Here is a 25,215-nt window from a genome sequence, read left to right on the forward strand (position 1 = left end):
ACTGAGGTGCCCCTGAGCAAGGCCCTAACCCTCAATTGCTCACTTGTATAAAAATGTAAGTCGCTCTGGATAAGGGCGTCTGCCAAATGCCGTAAATGTAAATGCAGTGGTTGACCATCAAAGCTGACAAAATACTAATGACCTGATTAACCAATGATTCACACAAATGGAAATACATGAATGTTTAGTAGAGTGGGAACAGTATGGAAAAACACAAATTATCAGAAGTTTTCAGGCCTCATTCCTCTGCCTTGATAATCTTTTCAACAGGCAGGAGACCCAGCAGTTGGACAACCCGGAGACAAGATGCATGGTAATAAAAGCCTGAGTACTGAGCATGAGGAGAAAGAGATGGAAATAATATTTATGGGTAGGATCCACAATCTAGGATGTCCAGACTATGCAAATTGAGCCCTGTACACCTTGTCATCACTAGTGCTACAGGGCTCTTGACAATTTCTTTTGCATAGTCTGGAAGTCCCAAGTAGTCAGTGGGGCTCCCAGTCTTTAAATGATTTACCGTTAAATGCATTGAAGCACATGTTGGACTTCTCTGGGCCTATCAAAAGAGAAATACTAATATGGGCTAACTTGTGGACTTGGTGCTTTTTAGGGCGTACTCACACTAGGCTCTGTGATCCGGGCACGGTTCGTTTGGCTAGTGCGAGCGCTCCAACCGTGCCCGAGCCCGCTTGAAGAGGTGGGCCAGGGCACGATTCGCGTAGACTCGGTGCCTCGTCTGATTGGTTCATTTCGCAGGAACTCAAACATGACGTCAGGGATGCGACGCTCACGTTAAACAGTCATAGCGGCAAAGCGATTAGCAGACAATCGTTATGTTAAATTATCGATAAATCTGTGCTTGCAACGTGTTTCTGCACTCCCAAAACGACTTCAAAAATACAATAAAAAGAGAATCGTGAACTCCATATTGTTGTGCGAGCGCGCTTTTTTTTTCCCAAATAGTCACGTTGTGATGACGCAAGTGTGCTCGGGCCGGCTTCATAAAGCCAGCGTGAGTGCAGGCCAGAGGGGGAGTGGGGAGGGGGGATAACCGGGCCCCAGCACGGAACGAGCCAACCGTGCTTAGTGTGAGTACACCCTTAGAGTCTTGACATTTTGGGTTTCAACATCTACAAAGCTCTGCAGTTTATTAATTTATTTTTTCCATCTCGAGTACATCTTTTTCATTGAATCTACAATATCTGTTGCTCTACACAGTAAAATGTATTGTATACTGTAGGGGCTCACATCTGTTTTAGACCATGTCACACTTGTGTTCCATCAAAAAACTTTCCAACTGCGAGCAATTTATTCAGCATTACTATTAAATACATGCACGCGCACACACACTTTGATATGCTATCAAGTACAGAGCCTATAGAATTCTTCAGCTGTGAAAGATTCTATAATTTTGTTATTCTTTTCTTCTGTTATTTCTTCCCTTTCCGATCTTGTATGCCACTGAGCCCCATTCTGATCCCCAACGGCTGCATATCACAATTTAAAGCGGTGTATCAATTAGCATAGTTGACAACTCTGTTGGAAACTCACACTATGTCACAGAAAGAGGTAGGAAAATTCCAACTGTTTATCTTCCTACAAAACAGAAACCTGTTCAAAACAATGATCAACAGGAGGTCGTCTTGGAATGTAAATATTAGAACTAAACTATATCCAAAGTATTAGAACTTGCAGCTACTAACATGAAAAGGGTGGACTTTGTTCCGCCTAAAATACATGCCGGTTTTCAAGCTGAAAGGTATGTTCATGTCACAAAAGACTATTAATTTCAAAGGATGTGGCAGCGAATTCAATAGGCAAAAACGAAAATGATGTTTCCAGATGAATTAATAATGTCGCAAATGATTTTTGAAGTTAACTCTTCACAGTGTCTTTTTAAAATGGTCAGATTACAACTTGGTTTTCTGTTTCTGATAACACTTATGACGCCACGCAAATACAATGAAAACAGAATGACGTCACAAAAGATTAAGGGAAAGGATATTTTGAGTGCACTTTGAAATGCGCTAACAAATGACTTTAACATACGCCTAGATAGCCCAGACACGTCACCGAGACGCAACATTAACATCAGAATGTCGCCCAAGCATCGCATTTGATTTCAGATGAGTGTCAGATTCATTGCCCATGGACGCTGGGTAAACGTTTTTGCACTAAGACAAAATAGCTTTGTAACGCATTAAGTTGTTTTTATGTGATAGGAGTAAATATGTGGTCAATCTGCCATAGTGCATAATGTTTCGACTGAAGAAGGAAAAACTGCTACTCACATGAAGAACAAGTCTTCAAACTGTTCGCAACAGTTATGTGGATTTAAAAAAAATCGCTCAACAGAAAATGGCCGTTGAGTCATATCAGCAATCATAAAATATAAAACAGGCAGATACATATTCAAAATGTGGTAATTTGACAAATATTCAAAACGCATCTAATGTTACTGATTGACACTGACGTGTGTTACTGATCACACGTGCCCAGAGCGGTGGGCAGCCCTAGCCCGGTGCCCAGGGAGCAGTTGGGGTTAGGTGCCTTGCTCAAGGGCACCTCAGTCATGGCCTCAGGTCTGGGAATCGAACCCACGACCCTCCAGTCACAAGACCAGTTCCCTACCACTAGGCCATGACTGCCCCATATATACCATGACAAAACCTTCTACAAACCTGGGACAGCAAACTGAAAATCTAAATTTGCACCATTCTCAAAACTTTTGGCAACAACTGACTCTTTGCACCATTCGACTATGTGGAATGATAGTAGGTTAAAGATGATATCATGTGAAAGGGGCAAATTGGATTTAAAATCCAGACAATTATCCTGTGGGCATACTTTAAAGGTCAATTATGGCAATTTTATACATTAAATTTATTAAATAAAGCAAGAGCCCTTTAGAGGTGCCAACTGGAATTGAACTGAGTTCTTTAGAGCAATCCTGACCAAAATCCTTTCAATTAATGATTTAACTTTGTAAATTTGTAAACTTTTGCTTCCATAAAGAATTCTTATTGCTTCTTTAGAGCACCCTTTCCAAAAAAGTAGATTTTTTGTTTCTTTCTTTCTTTTTTCTTACATCTGCTCAAAAGGTTCTTCCTGGATGCCTAACTGCTTTCTCTATGACCAAATTTCAAACATTTTATTATTACTACTGAGAGACTCCATCAAAGGTAAATGTAAGAAGGGAAAGCAGTTTTCCAGGAAAAAATGAATTGTACTGATTTGTCATTAATAACAGCATGAAACATCTGAAACACTTTTTAGAGTATACCTGAGTCATTACACAATCTTGCCATATTTTCTGCATTGGAGCAATAGAGCGTCTATTATAGAGGTGTTTTTAACCTGGTGGTAATTACACAGATCAATGTAAAAAAACAATCCATATAATGAAACATTTTTCTTTACCAATGAAAGATTATTCCAAGAACCATACACCTATGCAAACAACAGTTTAAGAACCTGTCTTAAGATTAAGGAGTATTGATTTGTGTCAGCTGTGAAAGAGTAGTAAAGTCATCTTCAGGGTCAGAGGGACGTTAAGCTCATTAGCAGGGGGTGGGGCTGCAAGTCTCCATTATGGTATAAAATGGAATGGTCAAACATGACTGCTACGTGTGAGCTTTTGGGGAGAAGAACAATGGGTTTGTGCAAAGTGGGGCTTGGTGTGGTGCTGTTGCTTGTTGTGTTTGCTTTGGCTGATGCACAACTGCAAGGAGTGTTTAAATCTCAACTTCCAACTGGACTACGACCTCATCAGCAGCCACAAGCAATAAGGCAAGTGGTCGCTGGAGGGGCTTCTCAGGGGAGCCATGTTTCTAACCCCACCTGGCCTGCACAAGCCTCATTTAACCAGCAGTCTTGGAGTCCTGCGCAGGTACCTGTGCAGCAGCCTTCCAATGTTCAGTCCCAGCAAGTACTGCAGGGACCTGTGAAGCAGGTGGCCTGGCACTTCCCCAATGAACCTCAAATACCAGCAAGACAGCCACTAATGCAGTTTCAGATGAGCCCTCCTGTTCCTACTGCAAGTGTAGCAGCAGAGTGTGGTGAGACTGGCATACATGTGGAGGTCAAGAAGGACCTGTTTGGTACTGGTGAGCTGATAAATCCCTCTGAGATCACCCTGGGAAACTGTGCTGTCAGTGGGGAGGACCGTGCTGCTCAAGTCCTCATCTTCCAGTCAGCACTGCAGGCCTGCAACAGTACTACCAGTGTGAGTGTCTATGAAGTGAATTCTTCAGTGCTGCTTAAAACATGCAGGCAATAACACCACTTTCTTAACAGGTGACCCAGGATGAGCTGGTCTACGTCTTCTACGTCCGCTATGTTCCCCACAATTTTGCTCACACTCCTATTGTGAGAACTGTTGGTGCTGAGGTTCGCATTGAGTGTCACTATCCAAGGTATTGTACCCTACCAGATGTGCTGTTCAATTTTATTTGGAAGGCTCTGTTCAATCTGATGGCCATCAAATGCTTTGTAGGTTCCACAATGTAAGCAGCAATGCTCTGATGCCTGCCTGGATCCCATATGCTTCTACCCAAGTTGCTGAGGAACAGCTCGTCTTCTCCCTGAGGCTCATGACAGGTTTGTCCCATGGTTACACCAGACCTACTGATTAGCTGTGCCTGAACTGGACCTAATGAGGTTTCTTCTCCCAGATGACTGGACATCTGAAAGGCTCTCCAACCAGTACTTCCTGCATGATGTGATCAGTGTTGAGGCATCTGTAATTCAGTTCTACCACGTGCCCCTTCGTGTGTATCTGGACACCTGTGTGGCCACGGTGGTTCCTGATGTGAATGCAGTCCCTAGTTATGCCTTCATAGATAACCATGGGTGAGTGGCTTCCTTGTGGGCTTTGTGATGGCTGTAGAGATCAGCTAGTTGTGGTCTGACTGCACAAATGATTGCAGGTGCCTAATTGATGCCAAGCTCACGGGTTCCCAGTCCCACTTCCTGCCCCAAACTGAAGCAGACAAGCTGAGGTTTCAGTTGGAGGCATTCAAGTTTCAGCAGGACAACAGTGGTTTGGTATGTAACCATGTTTGGTAGGGGGCGAGTACAATGACTGACTTGCTGTCTGAACTAACCCCTGTCTCTCCAGCTCTACTTCACATGCTTTATGAAGGCAACTCCAGCTTCTTACGCTGCTGATCCTGAGCACAAAGCTTGTTCGTTCTCTAGCAACAGGTATGTGGCTGTGGTCCTGAAACCAGCAGGTTACTGGTGAGGCCTAGCTAGTAAGCTTGGGTATTCTGGCTTCACAGGTGGACTGCAGCATATGGTCCCGACCAGGTTTGCGGCTGTTGCGAGACCACCTGTAGCTCCCGGAAGGGCCGAGACTTGTCTGAGGACGGAGGTACGTGCATGCCATGCTGTGCCGGTACCTGATCCTTCTTGGAGAGGGTCTCTGTGTTGGACTAGAGGTGATGGGGATTTGCAAGCACACCCTAAAGCCCTTCCCCTTTTTTGCAGGTACACAGCTGGAAGGGGAAGTAATCCTTGGTCCCATCATGGTTGAGGAGAGTGCTTGATGGCCCCATGTCTTGATTGAAATAAACCAGTACTGTGACTACACAAGCTGTCCTGTCTTGCTTTGCAGTTGGGTTGAGCCTAGGCTAGGTCTACTTCAGCTGTGATGTAAACCATGGTCTTGACCTTTTTAGCTTGATAACCAATTCTGAGCTAGATTTAGATGTGTAAACGTTGTCTGCATATGGCTGCCTCTCAAAGACAAGGTGAAATTGTTGCACTTGCTCTCCTGCATGCAAGCTTTGATGGCAAAAGTCAAAGTGAGTAACAAGGTTGGTGGAAGCTGGGGGATGAAAAGGACCATTTCCTCATCTTGCAGATTTCATGAAGTTCAGATAGTGAAGTATGGCTCCAGAAAATGTCATTTGTTTTGAACCTTGAAGAATCTGTGAAATTGGAATGCATGTATACCTTATTTTTTAGTGGGACTATGATTGGTTTGTGCTGTTTACACAAAGCTTCCGTCTAGAAAGATTGGTCGGATCAATATCAAACATTGCTGTGCTGGAAAGTAATTGGTGCCGTCTAAGCTTTAGATTAAGCTACTCTGCACAAGGATCTGGGTTGGAAGGAAGAGGCTGTAGTGTATCTACATGGGTACGGTTTGTGTCTGCAGTCATGGCCTAGCGGTTAGGGAACTGGTCTTGTGACCGGAGGGTCGCAGGTTCGATTCCCAGACCTGAGGCCATGACTGAGGTGCCCCTGAGCAAGGCCCTAACCCTCAATTGCTCACTTGTATAAAAATGTAAGTCGCTCTGGATAAGGGCGTCTGCCAAATGCCGTAAATGTAAATGCAGTGGTTGACCATCAAAGCTGACAAAATACTAATGACCTGATTAACCAATGATTCACACAAATGGAAATACATGAATGTTTAGTAGAGTGGGAACAATATGGAAAAACACAAATTATCAGAAGTTTTCAGGCCTCATTCCTCTGCCTTGATAATCTTTTCAACAGGCAGGAGACCCAGCAGTTGGACAACCCGGAGACAAGATGCATGGTAATAAAAGCCTGAGTACTGAGCATGAGGAGAAAGAGATGGAAATAATATTTATGGGTAGGATCCACAATCTAGGATGTCCAGACTATGCAAATTGAGCCCTGTACACCTTGTCATCACTAGTGCTACAGGGCTCTTGACAATTTCTTTTGCATAGTCTGGAAGTCCCAAGTAGTCAGTGGGGCTCCCAGTCTTTAAATGATTTACCGTTAAATGCATTGAAGCACATGTTGGACTTCTCTGGGCCTATCAAAAGAGAAATACTAATATGGGCTAACTTGTGGACTTGGTGCTTTTTAGGGCGTACTCACACTAGGCTCTGTGATCCGGGCACGGTTCGTTTGGCTAGTGCGAGCGCTCCAACCGTGCCCGAGCCCGCTTGAAGAGGTGGGCCAGGGCACGATTCGCGTAGACTCGGTGCCTCGTCTGATTGGTTCATTTCGCAGGAACTCAAACATGACGTCAGGGATGCGACGCTCACGTTAAACAGTCATAGCGGCAAAGCGATTAGCAGACAATCGTTATGTTAAATTATCGATAAATCTGTGCTTGCAACGTGTTTCTGCACTCCCAAAACGACTTCAAAAATACAATAAAAAGAGAATCGTGAACTCCATATTGTTGTGCGAGCGCGCTTTTTTTTTCCCAAATAGTCACGTTGTGATGACGCAAGTGTGCTCGGGCCGGCTTCATAAAGCCAGCGTGAGTGCAGGCCAGAGGGGGAGTGGGGAGGGGGGATAACCGGGCCCCAGCACGGAACGAGCCAACCGTGCTTAGTGTGAGTACACCCTTAGAGTCTTGACATTTTGGGTTTCAACATCTACAAAGCTCTGCAGTTTATTAATTTATTTTTTCCATCTCGAGTACATCTTTTTCATTGAATCTACAATATCTGTTGCTCTACACAGTAAAATGTATTGTATACTGTAGGGGCTCACATCTGTTTTAGACCATGTCACACTTGTGTTCCATCAAAAAACTTTCCAACTGCGAGCAATTTATTCAGCATTACTATTAAATACATGCACGCGCACACACACTTTGATATGCTATCAAGTACAGAGCCTATAGAATTCTTCAGCTGTGAAAGATTCTATAATTTTGTTATTCTTTTCTTCTGTTATTTCTTCCCTTTCCGATCTTGTATGCCACTGAGCCCCATTCTGATCCCCAACGGCTGCATATCACAATTTAAAGCGGTGTATCAATTAGCATAGTTGACAACTCTGTTGGAAACTCACACTATGTCACAGAAAGAGGTAGGAAAATTCCAACTGTTTATCTTCCTACAAAACAGAAACCTGTTCAAAACAATGATCAACAGGAGGTCGTCTTGGAATGTAAATATTAGAACTAAACTATATCCAAAGTATTAGAACTTGCAGCTACTAACATGAAAAGGGTGGACTTTGTTCCGCCTAAAATACATGCCGGTTTTCAAGCTGAAAGGTATGTTCATGTCACAAAAGACTATTAATTTCAAAGGATGTGGCAGCGAATTCAATAGGCAAAAACGAAAACGATGTTTCCAGATGAATTAATAATGTCGCAAATGATTTTTGAAGTTAACTCTTCACAGTGTCTTTTTAAAATGGTCAGATTACAACTTGGTTTTCTGTTTCTGATAACACTTATGACGCCACGCAAATACAATGAAAACAGAATGACGTCACAAAAGATTAAGGGAAAGGATATTTTGAGTGCACTTTGAAATGCGCTAACAAATGACTTTAACATACGCCTAGATAGCCCAGACACGTCACCGAGACGCAACATTAACATCAGAATGTCGCCCAAGCATCGCATTTGATTTCAGATGAGTGTCAGATTCATTGCCCATGGACGCTGGGTAAACGTTTTTGCACTAAGACAAAATAGCTTTGTAACGCATTAAGTTGTTTTTATGTGATAGGAGTAAATATGTGGTCAATCTGCCATAGTGCATAATGTTTCGACTGAAGAAGGAAAAACTGCTACTCACATGAAGAACAAGTCTTCAAACTGTTCGCAACAGTTATGTGGATTTAAAAAAAATCGCTCAACAGAAAATGGCCGTTGAGTCATATCAGCAATCATAAAATATAAAACAGGCAGATACATATTCAAAATGTGGTAATTTGACAAATATTCAAAACGCATCTAATGTTACTGATTGACACTGACGTGTGTTACTGATCACACGTGCCCAGAGCGGTGGGCAGCCCTAGCCCGGTGCCCAGGGAGCAGTTGGGGTTAGGTGCCTTGCTCAAGGGCACCTCAGTCATGGCCTCAGGTCTGGGAATCGAACCCACGACCCTCCGGTCACAAGACCAGTTCCCTACCACTAGGCCATGACTGCCCCATATATACCATGACAAAACCTTCTACAAACCTGGGACAGCAAACTGAAAATCTAAATTTGCACCATTCTCAAAACTTTTGGCAACAACTGACTCTTTGCACCATTCGACTATGTGGAATGATAGTAGGTTAAAGATGATATCATGTGAAAGGGGCAAATTGGATTTAAAATCCAGACAATTATCCTGTGGGCATACTTTAAAGGTCAATTATGGCAATTTTATACATTAAATTTATTAAATAAAGCAAGAGCCCTTTAGAGGTGCCAACTGGAATTGAACTGAGTTCTTTAGAGCAATCCTGACCAAAATCCTTTCAATTAATGATTTAACTTTGTAAATTTGTAAACTTTTGCTTCCATAAAGAATTCTTATTGCTTCTTTAGAGCACCCTTTCCAAAAAAGTAGATTTTTTGTTTCTTTCTTTCTTTTTTCTTACATCTGCTCAAAAGGTTCTTCCTGGATGCCTAACTGCTTTCTCTATGACCAAATTTCAAACATTTTATTATTACTACTGAGAGACTCCATCAAAGGTAAATGTAAGAAGGGAAAGCAGTTTTCCAGGAAAAAATGAATTGTACTGATTTGTCATTAATAACAGCATGAAACATCTGAAACACTTTTTAGAGTATACCTGAGTCATTACACAATCTTGCCATATTTTCTGCATTGGAGCAATAGAGCGTCTATTATAGAGGTGTTTTTAACCTGGTGGTAATTACACAGATCAATGTAAAAAAACAATCCATATAATGAAACATTTTTCTTTACCAATGAAAGATTATTCCAAGAACCATACACCTATGCAAACAACAGTTTAAGAACCTGTCTTAAGATTAAGGAGTATTGATTTGTGTCAGCTGTGAAAGAGTAGTAAAGTCATCTTCAGGGTCAGAGGGACGTTAAGCTCATTAGCAGGGGGTGGGGCTGCAAGTCTCCATTATGGTATAAAATGGAATGGTCAAACATGACTGCTACGTGTGAGCTTTTGGGGAGAAGAACAATGGGTTTGTGCAAAGTGGGGCTTGGTGTGGTGCTGTTGCTTGTTGTGTTTGCTTTGGCTGATGCACAACTGCAAGGAGTGTTTAAATCTCAACTTCCAACTGGACTACGACCTCATCAGCAGCCACAAGCAATAAGGCAAGTGGTCGCTGGAGGGGCTTCTCAGGGGAGCCATGTTTCTAACCCCACCTGGCCTGCACAAGCCTCATTTAACCAGCAGTCTTGGAGTCCTGCGCAGGTACCTGTGCAGCAGCCTTCCAATGTTCAGTCCCAGCAAGTACTGCAGGGACCTGTGAAGCAGGTGGCCTGGCACTTCCCCAATGAACCTCAAATACCAGCAAGACAGCCACTAATGCAGTTTCAGATGAGCCCTCCTGTTCCTACTGCAAGTGTAGCAGCAGAGTGTGGTGAGACTGGCATACATGTGGAGGTCAAGAAGGACCTGTTTGGTACTGGTGAGCTGATAAATCCCTCTGAGATCACCCTGGGAAACTGTGCTGTCAGTGGGGAGGACCGTGCTGCTCAAGTCCTCATCTTCCAGTCAGCACTGCAGGCCTGCAACAGTACTACCAGTGTGAGTGTCTATGAAGTGAATTCTTCAGTGCTGCTTAAAACATGCAGGCAATAACACCACTTTCTTAACAGGTGACCCAGGATGAGCTGGTCTACGTCTTCTACGTCCGCTATGTTCCCCACAATTTTGCTCACACTCCTATTGTGAGAACTGTTGGTGCTGAGGTTCGCATTGAGTGTCACTATCCAAGGTATTGTACCCTACCAGATGTGCTGTTCAATTTTATTTGGAAGGCTCTGTTCAATCTGATGGCCATCAAATGCTTTGTAGGTTCCACAATGTAAGCAGCAATGCTCTGATGCCTGCCTGGATCCCATATGCTTCTACCCAAGTTGCTGAGGAACAGCTCGTCTTCTCCCTGAGGCTCATGACAGGTTTGTCCCATGGTTACACCAGACCTACTGATTAGCTGTGCCTGAACTGGACCTAATGAGGTTTCTTCTCCCAGATGACTGGACATCTGAAAGGCTCTCCAACCAGTACTTCCTGCATGATGTGATCAGTGTTGAGGCATCTGTAATTCAGTTCTACCACGTGCCCCTTCGTGTGTATCTGGACACCTGTGTGGCCACGGTGGTTCCTGATGTGAATGCAGTCCCTAGTTATGCCTTCATAGATAACCATGGGTGAGTGGCTTCCTTGTGGGCTTTGTGATGGCTGTAGAGATCAGCTAGTTGTGGTCTGACTGCACAAATGATTGCAGGTGCCTAATTGATGCCAAGCTCACGGGTTCCCAGTCCCACTTCCTGCCCCAAACTGAAGCAGACAAGCTGAGGTTTCAGTTGGAGGCATTCAAGTTTCAGCAGGACAACAGTGGTTTGGTATGTAACCATGTTTGGTAGGGGGCGAGTACAATGACTGACTTGCTGTCTGAACTAACCCCTGTCTCTCCAGCTCTACTTCACATGCTTTATGAAGGCAACTCCAGCTTCTTACGCTGCTGATCCTGAGCACAAAGCTTGTTCGTTCTCTAGCAACAGGTATGTGGCTGTGGTCCTGAAACCAGCAGGTTACTGGTGAGGCCTAGCTAGTAAGCTTGGGTATTCTGGCTTCACAGGTGGACTGCAGCATATGGTCCCGACCAGGTTTGCGGCTGTTGCGAGACCACCTGTAGCTCCCGGAAGGGCCGAGACTTGTCTGAGGACGGAGGTACGTGCATGCCATGCTGTGCCGGTACCTGATCCTTCTTGGAGAGGGTCTCTGTGTTGGACTAGAGGTGATGGGGATTTGCAAGCACACCCTAAAGCCCTTCCCCTTTTTTGCAGGTACACAGCTGGAAGGGGAAGTAATCCTTGGTCCCATCATGGTTGAGGAGAGTGCTTGATGGCCCCATGTCTTGATTGAAATAAACCAGTACTGTGACTACACAAGCTGTCCTGTCTTGCTTTGCAGTTGGGTTGAGCCTAGGCTAGGTCTACTTCAGCTGTGATGTAAACCATGGTCTTGACCTTTTTAGCTTGATAACCAATTCTGAGCTAGATTTAGATGTGTAAACGTTGTCTGCATATGGCTGCCTCTCAAAGACAAGGTGAAATTGTTGCACTTGCTCTCCTGCATGCAAGCTTTGATGGCAAAAGTCAAAGTGAGTAACAAGGTTGGTGGAAGCTGGGGGATGAAAAGGACCATTTCCTCATCTTGCAGATTTCATGAAGTTCAGATAGTGAAGTATGGCTCCAGAAAATGTCATTTGTTTTGAACCTTGAAGAATCTGTGAAATTGGAATGCATGTATACCTTATTTTTTAGTGGGACTATGATTGGTTTGTGCTGTTTACACAAAGCTTCCGTCTAGAAAGATTGGTCGGATCAATATCAAACATTGCTGTGCTGGAAAGTAATTGGTGCCGTCTAAGCTTTAGATTAAGCTACTCTGCACAAGGATCTGGGTTGGAAGGAAGAGGCTGTAGTGTATCTACATGGGTACGGTTTGTGTCTGCAGTCATGGCCTAGCGGTTAGGGAACTGGTCTTGTGACCGGAGGGTCGCAGGTTCGATTCCCAGACCTGAGGCCATGACTGAGGTGCCCCTGAGCAAGGCCCTAACCCTCAATTGCTCACTTGTATAAAAATGTAAGTCGCTCTGGATAAGGGCGTCTGCCAAATGCCGTAAATGTAAATGCAGTGGTTGACCATCAAAGCTGACAAAATACTAATGACCTGATTAACCAATGATTCACACAAATGGAAATACATGAATGTTTAGTAGAGTGGGAACAATATGGAAAAACACAAATTATCAGAAGTTTTCAGGCCTCATTCCTCTGCCTTGATAATCTTTTCAACAGGCAGGAGACCCAGCAGTTGGACAACCCGGAGACAAGATGCATGGTAATAAAAGCCTGAGTACTGAGCATGAGGAGAAAGAGATGGAAATAATATTTATGGGTAGGATCCACAATCTAGGATGTCCAGACTATGCAAATTGAGCCCTGTACACCTTGTCATCACTAGTGCTACAGGGCTCTTGACAATTTCTTTTGCATAGTCTGGAAGTCCCAAGTAGTCAGTGGGGCTCCCAGTCTTTAAATGATTTACCGTTAAATGCATTGAAGCACATGTTGGACTTCTCTGGGCCTATCAAAAGAGAAATACTAATATGGGCTAACTTGATATGATATGGGCTAACTTGTGGACTTGGTGCTTTTTAGGGCGTACTCACACTAGGCTCTGTGATCCGGGCACGGTTTGTTTGGCTAGTGCGAGCGCTCCAACCGTGCCCGAGCCCGCTTGAAGAGGTGGGCCAGGGCACGATTCGCGTAGACTCGGTGCCTCGTCTGATTGGTTCATTTCGCAGGAACTTAAACATGACGTCAGGGATGCGACGCTCACGTTAAACAGTCATAGCGGCAAAGCGATTAGCAGACAATCGTTATGTTAAATTATCGATAAATCTGTGCTTGCAACGTGTTTCTGCACTCCCAAAACGACTTCAAAAATACAATAAAAAGAGAATCGTGAACTCCATATTGTTGTGCGAGCGCGCTTTTTTTTTCCCAAATAGTCACGTTGTGATGACGCAAGTGTGCTCGGGCCGGCTTCATAAAGCCAGCGTGAGTGCAGGCCAGAGGGGGAGTGGGGAGGGGGGATAACCGGGCCCCAGCACGGAACGAGCCAACCGTGCTTAGTGTGAGTACACCCTTAGAGTCTTGACATTTTGGGTTTCAACATCTACAAAGCTCTGCAGTTTATTAATTTATTTTTTCCATCTCGAGTACATCTTTTTCATTGAATCTACAATATCTGTTGCTCTACACAGTAAAATGTATTGTATACTGTAGGGGCTCACATCTGTTTTAGACCATGTCACACTTGTGTTCCATCAAAAAACTTTCCAACTGCGAGCAATTTATTCAGCATTACTATTAAATACATGCACGCGCACACACACTTTGATATGCTATCAAGTACAGAGCCTATAGAATTCTTCAGCTGTGAAAGATTCTATAATTTTGTTATTCTTTTCTTCTGTTATTTCTTCCCTTTCCGATCTTGTATGCCACTGAGCCCCATTCTGATCCCCAACGGCTGCATATCACAATTTAAAGCGGTGTATCAATTAGCATAGTTGACAACTCTGTTGGAAACTCACACTATGTCACAGAAAGAGGTAGGAAAATTCCAACTGTTTATCTTCCTACAAAACAGAAACCTGTTCAAAACAATGATCAACAGGAGGTCGTCTTGGAATGTAAATATTAGAACTAAACTATATCCAAAGTATTAGAACTTGCAGCTACTAACATGAAAAGGGTGGACTTTGTTCCGCCTAAAATACATGCCGGTTTTCAAGCTGAAAGGTATGTTCATGTCACAAAAGACTATTAATTTCAAAGGATGTGGCAGCGAATTCAATAGGCAAAAACGAAAACGATGTTTCCAGATGAATTAATAATGTCGCAAATGATTTTTGAAGTTAACTCTTCACAGTGTCTTTTTAAAATGGTCAGATTACAACTTGGTTTTCTGTTTCTGATAACACTTATGACGCCACGCAAATACAATGAAAACAGAATGACGTCACAAAAGATTAAGGGAAAGGATATTTTGAGTGCACTTTGAAATGCGCTAACAAATGACTTTAACATACGCCTAGATAGCCCAGACACGTCACCGAGACGCAACATTAACATCAGAATGTCGCCCAAGCATCGCATTTGATTTCAGATGAGTGTCAGATTCATTGCCCATGGACGCTGGGTAAACGTTTTTGCACTAAGACAAAATAGCTTTGTAACGCATTAAGTTGTTTTTATGTGATAGGAGTAAATATGTGGTCAATCTGCCATAGTGCATAATGTTTCGACTGAAGAAGGAAAAACTGCTACTCACATGAAGAACAAGTCTTCAAACTGTTCGCAACAGTTATGTGGATTTTTAAAAAATCGCTCAACAGAAAATGGCCGTTGAGTCATATCAGCAATCATAAAATATAAAACAGGCAGATACATATTCAAAATGTGGTAATTTGACAAATATTCAAAACGCATCTAATGTTACTGATTGACACTGACGTGTGTTACTGATCACACGTGCCCAGAGCGGTGGGCAGCCCTAGCCCGGTGCCCAGGGAGCAGTTGGGGTTAGGTGCCTTGCTCAAGGGCACCTCAGTCATGGCCTCAGGTCTGGGAATCGAACCCACGACCCTCCGGTCACAAGACCAGTTCCCTACCACTAGGCCATGACTGCCCCATATATACCATGACAAAACCTTCTACAAACCTGGGACAGCAAACTGAAAATCTAAATTTGCACCATTCTCAAAACTTTTGGCAACAACTGACTCTTTGCACCATTCGACTATGTGGAATGATAGTAGGTTAAAGATGATATCATGTGAAAGGGGCAAATTGGATTTAAAATCCAGACAATTATCCTGTGGGCATACTTTAAAGGTCAATTATGGCAATTTTATACATTAAATTTATTAAATAAAGCAAGAGCCCTTTAGAGGTGCCAACTGGAATTGAACTGAGTTCTTTAGAGCAATCCTGACCAAAATCCTTTCAATTAATGATTTAACTTTGTAAATTTGTAAACTTTTGCTTCCATAAAGAATTCTTATTGCTTCTTTAGAGCACCCTTTCCAAAAAAGTAGATTTTTTGTTTCTTTCTTTCTTTTTTCTTACATCTGCTCAAAAGGTTCTTCCTGGATGCCTAACTGCTTTCTCTATGACCAAATTTCAAACATTTTATTATTACTACTGAGAGACTCCATCAAAGGTAAATGTAAGAAGGGAAAGCAGTTTTCCAGGAAAAAATGAATTGTACTGATTTGTCATTAATAACAGCATGAAACATCTGAAACACTTTTTAGAGTATACCTGAGTCATTACACAATCTTGCCATATTTTCTGCATTGGAGCAATAGAGCGTCTATTATAGAGGTGTTTTTAACCTGGTGGTAATTACACAGATCAATGTAAAAAAACAATCCATATAATGAAACATTTTTCTTTACCAATGAAAGATTATTCCAAGAACCATACACCTATGCAAACAACAGTTTAAGAACCTGTCTTAAGATTAAGGAGTATTGATTTGTGTCAGCTGTGAAAGAGTAGTAAAGTCATCTTCAGGGTCAGAGGGACGTTAAGCTCATTAGCAGGGGGTGGGGCTGCAAGTCTCCATTATGGTATAAAATGGAATGGTCAAACATGACTGCTACGTGTGAGCTTTTGGGGAGAAGAACAATGGGTTTGTGCAAAGTGGGGCTTGGTGTGGTGCTGTTGCTTGTTGTGTTTGCTTTGGCTGATGCACAACTGCAAGGAGTGTTTAAATCTCAACTTCCAACTGGACTACGACCTCATCAGCAGCCACAAGCAATAAGGCAAGTGGTCGCTGGAGGGGCTTCTCAGGGGAGCCATGTTTCTAACCCCACCTGGCCTGCACAAGCCTCATTTAACCAGCAGTCTTGGAGTCCTGCGCAGGTACCTGTGCAGCAGCCTTCCAATGTTCAGTCCCAGCAAGTACTGCAGGGACCTGTGAAGCAGGTGGCCTGGCACTTCCCCAATGAACCTCAAATACCAGCAAGACAGCCACTAATGCAGTTTCAGATGAGCCCTCCTGTTCCTACTGCAAGTGTAGCAGCAGAGTGTGGTGAGACTGGCATACATGTGGAGGTCAAGAAGGACCTGTTTGGTACTGGTGAGCTGATAAATCCCTCTGAGATCACCCTGGGAAACTGTGCTGTCAGTGGGGAGGACCGTGCTGCTCAAGTCCTCATCTTCCAGTCAGCACTGCAGGCCTGCAACAGTACTACCAGTGTGAGTGTCTATGAAGTGAATTCTTCAGTGCTGCTTAAAACATGCAGGCAATAACACCACTTTCTTAACAGGTGACCCAGGATGAGCTGGTCTACGTCTTCTACGTCCGCTATGTTCCCCACAATTTTGCTCACACTCCTATTGTGAGAACTGTTGGTGCTGAGGTTCGCATTGAGTGTCACTATCCAAGGTATTGTACCCTACCAGATGTGCTGTTCAATTTTATTTGGAAGGCTCTGTTCAATCTGATGGCCATCAAATGCTTTGTAGGTTCCACAATGTAAGCAGCAATGCTCTGATGCCTGCCTGGATCCCATATGCTTCTACCCAAGTTGCTGAGGAACAGCTCGTCTTCTCCCTGAGGCTCATGACAGGTTTGTCCCATGGTTACACCAGACCTACTGATTAGCTGTGCCTGAACTGGACCTAATGAGGTTTCTTCTCCCAGATGACTGGACATCTGAAAGGCTCTCCAACCAGTACTTCCTGCATGATGTGATCAGTGTTGAGGCATCTGTAATTCAGTTCTACCACGTGCCCCTTCGTGTGTATCTGGACACCTGTGTGGCCACGGTGGTTCCTGATGTGAATGCAGTCCCTAGTTATGCCTTCATAGATAACCATGGGTGAGTGGCTTCCTTGTGGGCTTTGTGATGGCTGTAGAGATCAGCTAGTTGTGGTCTGACTGCACAAATGATTGCAGGTGCCTAATTGATGCCAAGCTCACGGGTTCCCAGTCCCACTTCCTGCCCCAAACTGAAGCAGACAAGCTGAGGTTTCAGTTGGAGGCATTCAAGTTTCAGCAGGACAACAGTGGTTTGGTATGTAACCATGTTTGGTAGGGGGCGAGTACAATGACTGACTTGCTGTCTGAACTAACCCCTGTCTCTCCAGCTCTACTTCACATGCTTTATGAAGGCAACTCCAGCTTCTTACGCTGCTGATCCTGAGCACAAAGCTTGTTCGTTCTCTAGCAACAGGTATGTGGCTGTGGTCCTGAAACCAGCAGGTTACTGGTGAGGCCTAGCTAGTAAGCTTGGGTATTCTGGCTTCACAGGTGGACTGCAGCATATGGTCCCGACCAGGTTTGCGGCTGTTGCGAGACCACCTGTAGCTCCCGGAAGGGCCGAGACTTGTCTGAGGACGGAGGTACGTGCATGCCATGCTGTGCCGGTACCTGATCCTTCTTGGAGAGGGTCTCTGTGTTGGACTAGAGGTGATGGGGATTTGCAAGCACACCCTAAAGCCCTTCCCCTTTTTTGCAGGTACACAGCTGGAAGGGGAAGTAATCCTTGGTCCCATCATGGTTGAGGAGAGTGCTTGATGGCCCCATGTCTTGATTGAAATAAACCAGTACTGTGACTACACAAGCTGTCCTGTCTTGCTTTGCAGTTGGGTTGAGCCTAGGCTAGGTCTACTTCAGCTGTGATGTAAACCATGGTCTTGACCTTTTTAGCTTGATAACCAATTCTGAGCTAGATTTAGATGTGTAAACGTTGTCTGCATATGGCTGCCTCTCAAAGACAAGGTGAAATTGTTGCACTTGCTCTCCTGCATGCAAGCTTTGATGGCAAAAGTCAAAGTGAGTAACAAGGTTGGTGGAAGCTGGGGGATGAAAAGGACCATTTCCTCATCTTGCAGATTTCATGAAGTTCAGATAGTGAAGTATGGCTCCAGAAAATGTCATTTGTTTTGAACCTTGAAGAATCTGTGAAATTGGAATGCATGTATACCTTATTTTTTAGTGGGACTATGATTGGTTTGTGCTGTTTACACAAAGCTTCCGTCTAGAAAGATTGGTCGGATCAATATCAAACATTGCTGTGCTGGAAAGTAATTGGTGCCGTCTAAGCTTTAGATTAAGCTACTCTGCACAAGGATCTGGGTTGGAAGGAAGAGGCTGTAGTGTATCTACATGGGTACGGTTTGTGTCTGCAGTCATGGCCTAGCGGTTAGGGAACTGGTCTTGTGACCGGAGGGTCGCAGGTTCGATTCCCAGACCTGAGGCCATGACTGAGGTGCCCCTGAGCAAGGCCCTAACCCTCAATTGCTCACTTGTATAAAAATGTAAGTCGCTCTGGATAAGGGCGTCTGCCAAATGCCGTAAATGTAAATGCAGTGGTTGACCATCAAAGCTGACAAAATACTAATGACCTGATTAACCAATGATTCACACAAATGGAAATACATGAATGTTTAGTAGAGTGGGAACAATATGGAAAAACACAAATTATCAGAAGTTTTCAGGCCTCATTCCTCTGCCTTGATAATCTTTTCAACAGGCAGGAGACCCAGCAGTTGGACAACCCGGAGACAAGATGCATGGTAATAAAAGCCTGAGTACTGAGCATGAGGAGAAAGAGATGGAAATAATATTTATGGGTAGGATCCACAATCTAGGATGTCCAGACTATGCAAATTGAGCCCTGTACACCTTGTCATCACTAGTGCTACAGGGCTCTTGACAATTTCTTTTGCATAGTCTGGAAGTCCCAAGTAGTCAGTGGGGCTCCCAGTCTTTAAATGATTTACCGTTAAATGCATTGAAGCACATGTTGGACTTCTCTGGGCCTATCAAAAGAGAAATACTAATATGGGCTAACTTGATATGATATGGGCTAACTTGTGGACTTGGTGCTTTTTAGGGCGTACTCACACTAGGCTCTGTGATCCGGGCACGGTTCGTTTGGCTAGTGCGAGCGCTCCAACCGTGCCCGAGCCCGCTTGAAGAGGTGGGCCAGGGCACGATTCGCGTAGACTCGGTGCCTCGTCTGATTGGTTCATTTCGCAGGAACTCAAACATGACGTCAGGGATGCGACGCTCACGTTAAACAGTCATAGCGGCAAAGCGATTAGCAGACAATCGTTATGTTAAATTATCGATAAATCTGTGCTTGCAACGTGTTTCTGCACTCCCAAAACGACTTCAAAAATACAATAAAAAGAGAATCGTGAACTCCATATTGTTGTGCGAGCGCGCTTTTTTTTTCCCAAATAGTCACGTTGTGATGACGCAAGTGTGCTCGGGCCGGCTTCATAAAGCCAGCGTGAGTGCAGGCCAGAGGGGGAGTGGGGAGGGGGGATAACCGGGCCCCAGCACGGAACGAGCCAACCGTGCTTAGTGTGAGTACGCCCTTAGAGTCTTGACATTTTGGGTTTCAACATCTACAAAGCTCTGCAGTTTATTAATTTATTTTTTCCATCTCGAGTACATCTTTTTCATTGAATCTACAATATCTGTTGCTCTACACAGTAAAATGTATTGTATACTGTAGGGGCTCACATCTGTTTTAGACCATGTCACACTTGTGTTCCATCAAAAAACTTTCCAACTGCGAGCAATTTATTCAGCATTACTATTAAATACATGCACGCGCACACACACTTTGATATGCTATCAAGTACAGAGCCTATAGAATTCTTCAGCTGTGAAAGATTCTATAATTTTGTTATTCTTTTCTTCTGTTATTTCTTCCCTTTCCGATCTTGTATGCCACTGAGCCCCATTCTGATCCCCAACGGCTGCATATCACAATTTAAAGCGGTGTATCAATTAGCATAGTTGACAACTCTGTTGGAAACTCACACTATGTCACAGAAAGAGGTAGGAAAATTCCAACTGTTTATCTTCCTACAAAACAGAAACCTGTTCAAAACAATGATCAACAGGAGGTCGTCTTGGAATGTAAATATTAGAACTAAACTATATCCAAAGTATTAGAACTTGCAGCTACTAACATGAAAAGGGTGGACTTTGTTCCGCCTAAAATACATGCCGGTTTTCAAGCTGAAAGGTATGTTCATGTCACAAAAGACTATTAATTTCAAAGGATGTGGCAGCGAATTCAATAGGCAAAAACGAAAACGATGTTTCCAGATGAATTAATAATGTCGCAAATGATTTTTGAAGTTAACTCTTCACAGTGTCTTTTTAAAATGGTCAGATTACAACTTGGTTTTCTGTTTCTGATAACACTTATGACGCCACGCAAATACAATGAAAACAGAATGACGTCACAAAAGATTAAGGGAAAGGATATTTTGAGTGCACTTTGAAATGCGCTAACAAATGACTTTAACATACGCCTAGATAGCCCAGACACGTCACCGAGACGCAACATTAACATCAGAATGTCGCCCAAGCATCGCATTTGATTTCAGATGAGTGTCAGATTCATTGCCCATGGACGCTGGGTAAACGTTTTTGCACTAAGACAAAATAGCTTTGTAACGCATTAAGTTGTTTTTATGTGATAGGAGTAAATATGTGGTCAATCTGCCATAGTGCATAATGTTTCGACTGAAGAAGGAAAAACTGCTACTCACATGAAGAACAAGTCTTCAAACTGTTCGCAACAGTTATGTGGATTTTTAAAAAATCGCTCAACAGAAAATGGCCGTTGAGTCATATCAGCAATCATAAAATATAAAACAGGCAGATACATATTCAAAATGTGGTAATTTGACAAATATTCAAAACGCATCTAATGTTACTGATTGACACTGACGTGTGTTACTGATCACACGTGCCCAGAGCGGTGGGCAGCCCTAGCCCGGTGCCCAGGGAGCAGTTGGGGTTAGGTGCCTTGCTCAAGGGCACCTCAGTCATGGCCTCAGGTCTGGGAATCGAACCCACGACCCTCCGGTCACAAGACCAGTTCCCTACCACTAGGCCATGACTGCCCCATATATACCATGACAAAACCTTCTACAAACCTGGGACAGCAAACTGAAAATCTAAATTTGCACCATTCTCAAAACTTTTGGCAACAACTGACTCTTTGCACCATTCGACTATGTGGAATGATAGTAGGTTAAAGATGATATCATGTGAAAGGGGCAAATTGGATTTAAAATCCAGACAATTATCCTGTGGGCATACTTTAAAGGTCAATTATGGCAATTTTATACATTAAATTTATTAAATAAAGCAAGAGCCCTTTAGAGGTGCCAACTGGAATTGAACTGAGTTCTTTAGAGCAATCCTGACCAAAATCCTTTCAATTAATGATTTAACTTTGTAAATTTGTAAACTTTTGCTTCCATAAAGAATTCTTATTGCTTCTTTAGAGCACCCTTTCCAAAAAAGTAGATTTTTTGTTTCTTTCTTTCTTTTTTCTTACATCTGCTCAAAAGGTTCTTCCTGGATGCCTAACTGCTTTCTCTATGACCAAATTTCAAACATTTTATTATTACTACTGAGAGACTCCATCAAAGGTAAATGTAAGAAGGGAAAGCAGTTTTCCAGGAAAAAATGAATTGTACTGATTTGTCATTAATAACAGCATGAAACATCTGAAACACTTTTTAGAGTATACCTGAGTCATTACACAATCTTGCCATATTTTCTGCATTGGAGCAATAGAGCGTCTATTATAGAGGTGTTTTTAACCTGGTGGTAATTACACAGATCAATGTAAAAAAACAATCCATATAATGAAACATTTTTCTTTACCAATGAAAGATTATTCCAAGAACCATACACCTATGCAAACAACAGTTTAAGAACCTGTCTTAAGATTAAGGAGTATTGATTTGTGTCAGCTGTGAAAGAGTAGTAAAGTCATCTTCAGGGTCAGAGGGACGTTAAGCTCATTAGCAGGGGGTGGGGCTGCAAGTCTCCATTATGGTATAAAATGGAATGGTCAAACATGACTGCTACGTGTGAGCTTTTGGGGAGAAGAACAATGGGTTTGTGCAAAGTGGGGCTTGGTGTGGTGCTGTTGCTTGTTGTGTTTGCTTTGGCTGATGCACAACTGCAAGGAGTGTTTAAATCTCAACTTCCAACTGGACTACGACCTCATCAGCAGCCACAAGCAATAAGGCAAGTGGTCGCTGGAGGGGCTTCTCAGGGGAGCCATGTTTCTAACCCCACCTGGCCTGCACAAGCCTCATTTAACCAGCAGTCTTGGAGTCCTGCGCAGGTACCTGTGCAGCAGCCTTCCAATGTTCAGTCCCAGCAAGTACTGCAGGGACCTGTGAAGCAGGTGACCTGGCACTTCCCCAATGAACCTCAAATACCAGCAAGACAGCCACTAATGCAGTTTCGGATGAGCCCTCCTGTTCCTACTGCAAGTGTAGCAGCAGAGTGTGGTGAGACTGGCATACATGTGGAGGTCAAGAAGGACCTGTTTGGTACTGGTGAGCTGATAAATCCCTCTGAGATCACCCTGGGAAACTGTGCTGTCAGTGGGGAGGACCGTGCTGCTCAAGTCCTCATCTTCCAGTCAGCACTGCAGGCCTGCAACAGTACTACCAGTGTGAGTGTCTATGAAGTGAATTCTTCAGTGCTGCTTAAAACATGCAGGCAATAACACCACTTTCAGGATGAGCTGGTCTACGTCTTCTACGTCCGCTATGTTCCCCACAATTTTGCTCACACTCCTATTGTGAGAACTGTTGGTGCTGAGGTTCGCATTGAGTGTCACTATCCAAGGTATTGTACCCTACCAGATGTGCTGTTCAATTTTATTTGGAAGGCTCTGTTCAATCTGATGGCCATCAAATGCTTTGTAGGTTCCACAATGTAAGCAGCAATGCTCTGATGCCTGCCTGGATCCCATATGCTTCTACCCAAGTTGCTGAGGAACAGCTCGTCTTCTCCCTGAGGCTCATGACAGGTTTGTCCCATGGTTACACCAGACCTACTGATTAGCTGTGCCTGAACTGGACCTAATGAGGTTTCTTCTCCCAGATGACTGGACATCTGAAAGGCTCTCCAACCAGTACTTCCTGCATGATGTGATCAGTGTTGAGGCATCTGTAATTCAGTTCTACCACGTGCCCCTTCGTGTGTATCTGGACACCTGTGTGGCCACGGTGGTTCCTGATGTGAATGCAGTCCCTAGTTATGCCTTCATAGATAACCATGGGTGAGTGGCTTCCTTGTGGGCTTTGTGATGGCTGTAGAGATCAGCTAGTTGTGGTCTGACTGCACAAATGATTGCAGGTGCCTAATTGATGCCAAGCTCACGGGTTCCCAGTCCCACTTCCTGCCCCAAACTGAAGCAGACAAGCTGAGGTTTCAGTTGGAGGCATTCAAGTTTCAGCAGGACAACAGTGGTTTGGTATGTAACCATGTTTGGTAGGGGGCGAGTACAATGACTGACTTGCTGTCTGAACTAACCCCTGTCTCTCCAGCTCTACTTCACATGCTTTATGAAGGCAACTCCAGCTTCTTACGCTGCTGATCCTGAGCACAAAGCTTGTTCGTTCTCTAGCAACAGGTATGTGGCTGTGGTCCTGAAACCAGCAGGTTACTGGTGAGGCCTAGCTAGTAAGCTTGGGTATTCTGGCTTCACAGGTGGACTGCAGCATATGGTCCCGACCAGGTTTGCGGCTGTTGCGAGACCACCTGTAGCTCCCGGAAGGGCCGAGACTTGTCTGAGGACGGAGGTACGTGCATGCCATGCTGTGCCGGTACCTGATCCTTCTTGGAGAGGGTCTCTGTGTTGGACTAGAGGTGATGGGGATTTGCAAGCACACCCTAAAGCCCTTCCCCTTTTTTGCAGGTACACAGCTGGAAGGGGAAGTAATCCTTGGTCCCATCATGGTTGAGGAGAGTGCTTGATGGCCCCATGTCTTGATTGAAATAAACCAGTACTGTGACTACACAAGCTGTCCTGTCTTGCTTTGCAGTTGGGTTGAGCCTAGGCTAGGTCTACTTCAGCTGTGATGTAAACCATGGTCTTGACCTTTTTAGCTTGATAACCAATTCTGAGCTAGATTTAGATGTGTAAACGTTGTCTGCATATGGCTGCCTCTCAAAGACAAGGTGAAATTGTTGCACTTGCTCTCCTGCATGCAAGCTTTGATGGCAAAAGTCAAAGTGAGTAACAAGGTTGGTGGAAGCTGGGGGATGAAAAGGACCATTTCCTCATCTTGCAGATTTCATGAAGTTCAGATAGTGAAGTATGGCTCCAGAAAATGTCATTTGTTTTGAACCTTGAAGAATCTGTGAAATTGGAATGCATGTATACCTTATTTTTTAGTGGGACTATGATTGGTTTGTGCTGTTTACACAAAGCTTCCGTCTAGAAAGATTGGTCGGATCAATATCAAACATTGCTGTGCTGGAAAGTAATTGGTGCCGTCTAAGCTTTAGATTAAGCTACTCTGCACAAGGATCTGGGTTGGAAGGAAGAGGCTGTAGTGTATCTACATGGGTACGGTTTGTGTCTGCAGTCATGGCCTAGCGGTTAGGGAACTGGTCTTGTGACCGGAGGGTCGCAGGTTCGATTCCCAGACCTGAGGCCATGACTGAGGTGCCCCTGAGCAAGGCCCTAACCCTCAATTGCTCACTTGTATAAAAATGTAAGTCGCTCTGGATAAGGGCGTCTGCCAAATGCCGTAAATGTAAATGCAGTGGTTGACCATCAAAGCTGACAAAATACTAATGACCTGATTAACCAATGATTCACACAAATGGAAATACATGAATGTTTAGTAGAGTGGGAACAATATGGAAAAACACAAATTATCAGAAGT

At 43.8% G+C, this 25,215-nt stretch overlaps 4 protein-coding genes across 4 annotated transcripts; all 4 read left to right on the forward strand.

Annotated features, from left to right (window-relative positions):
- Positions 1–3,615: 3,615 nt before the first annotated feature.
- On the forward strand, positions 3,616–5,637 carry LOC143508575 (zona pellucida sperm-binding protein 3-like). Its single transcript, XM_076997198.1, has 8 exons — positions 3,616–4,228; positions 4,300–4,418; positions 4,499–4,602; positions 4,677–4,854; positions 4,932–5,049; positions 5,123–5,208; positions 5,286–5,377; positions 5,494–5,637. Exons 1-8 carry the CDS (start codon positions 3,620–3,622, stop codon positions 5,550–5,552), a joined length of 1,365 nt encoding a protein of 454 aa, XP_076853313.1. The 5' UTR covers positions 3,616–3,619; the 3' UTR covers positions 5,553–5,637.
- Positions 5,638–9,855: 4,218 nt separating this feature from the next.
- On the forward strand, positions 9,856–11,877 carry LOC143508576 (zona pellucida sperm-binding protein 3-like). Its single transcript, XM_076997200.1, has 8 exons — positions 9,856–10,468; positions 10,540–10,658; positions 10,739–10,842; positions 10,917–11,094; positions 11,172–11,289; positions 11,363–11,448; positions 11,526–11,617; positions 11,734–11,877. Exons 1-8 carry the CDS (start codon positions 9,860–9,862, stop codon positions 11,790–11,792), a joined length of 1,365 nt encoding a protein of 454 aa, XP_076853315.1. The 5' UTR covers positions 9,856–9,859; the 3' UTR covers positions 11,793–11,877.
- A 4,238-nt stretch (positions 11,878–16,115) lies between these two features.
- On the forward strand, positions 16,116–18,137 carry LOC143508577 (zona pellucida sperm-binding protein 3-like). Its single transcript, XM_076997201.1, has 8 exons — positions 16,116–16,728; positions 16,800–16,918; positions 16,999–17,102; positions 17,177–17,354; positions 17,432–17,549; positions 17,623–17,708; positions 17,786–17,877; positions 17,994–18,137. The coding sequence occupies exons 1-8, from the start codon at positions 16,120–16,122 to the stop codon at positions 18,050–18,052; spliced, it is 1,365 nt and encodes a 454-aa protein (XP_076853316.1). The 5' UTR covers positions 16,116–16,119; the 3' UTR covers positions 18,053–18,137.
- Positions 18,138–22,341: 4,204 nt separating this feature from the next.
- Positions 22,342–24,385, forward strand: LOC143508578 (zona pellucida sperm-binding protein 3-like). The gene is made up of 8 exons (XM_076997202.1): positions 22,342–23,003; positions 23,055–23,164; positions 23,245–23,348; positions 23,423–23,600; positions 23,678–23,795; positions 23,869–23,954; positions 24,032–24,123; positions 24,240–24,385. Exons 1-8 carry the CDS (start codon positions 22,365–22,367, stop codon positions 24,296–24,298), a joined length of 1,386 nt encoding a protein of 461 aa, XP_076853317.1. The 5' UTR covers positions 22,342–22,364; the 3' UTR covers positions 24,299–24,385.
- Positions 24,386–25,215: the final 830 nt, after the last annotated feature.

Source organism: Brachyhypopomus gauderio, chromosome 2 (genome assembly GCF_052324685.1).
Source record: "Brachyhypopomus gauderio isolate BG-103 chromosome 2, BGAUD_0.2, whole genome shotgun sequence".
In the NCBI taxonomy this organism is placed as follows: domain Eukaryota; kingdom Metazoa; phylum Chordata; class Actinopteri; order Gymnotiformes; family Hypopomidae; genus Brachyhypopomus; species Brachyhypopomus gauderio.

Bases quoted from the DNA above. Each gene is read 5' to 3' on its own strand.
- LOC143508577 (XM_076997201.1), top strand. From the start codon at position 16,120: ATGACTGCTACGTGTGAGCTTTTGGGGAGAAGAACAATGGGTTTGTGC. The intron at 17,550-17,622 runs GTATGTAACCAT...CTGTCTCTCCAG, and splicing joins AGCAGGACAACAGTGGTTTG to CTCTACTTCACATGCTTTAT. The intron at 17,878-17,993 runs GTACGTGCATGC...CCTTTTTTGCAG, and splicing joins AGACTTGTCTGAGGACGGAG to GTACACAGCTGGAAGGGGAA.
- LOC143508578 (XM_076997202.1), top strand. From the start codon at position 22,365: ATGGAATGGTCAAACATGACTGCTACGTGTGAGCTTTTGGGGAGAAGA. The intron at 23,601-23,677 runs GTGAGTGGCTTC...AAATGATTGCAG, and splicing joins GCCTTCATAGATAACCATGG to GTGCCTAATTGATGCCAAGC. The intron at 23,955-24,031 runs GTATGTGGCTGT...CTGGCTTCACAG, and splicing joins TGTTCGTTCTCTAGCAACAG to GTGGACTGCAGCATATGGTC.
- LOC143508576 (XM_076997200.1), top strand. From the start codon at position 9,860: ATGACTGCTACGTGTGAGCTTTTGGGGAGAAGAACAATGGGTTTGTGC. The intron at 10,659-10,738 runs GTATTGTACCCT...AATGCTTTGTAG, and splicing joins ATTGAGTGTCACTATCCAAG to GTTCCACAATGTAAGCAGCA. The intron at 11,618-11,733 runs GTACGTGCATGC...CCTTTTTTGCAG, and splicing joins AGACTTGTCTGAGGACGGAG to GTACACAGCTGGAAGGGGAA.
- LOC143508575 (XM_076997198.1), top strand. From the start codon at position 3,620: ATGACTGCTACGTGTGAGCTTTTGGGGAGAAGAACAATGGGTTTGTGC. The intron at 4,229-4,299 runs GTGAGTGTCTAT...CTTTCTTAACAG, and splicing joins CCTGCAACAGTACTACCAGT to GTGACCCAGGATGAGCTGGT. The intron at 5,209-5,285 runs GTATGTGGCTGT...CTGGCTTCACAG, and splicing joins TGTTCGTTCTCTAGCAACAG to GTGGACTGCAGCATATGGTC.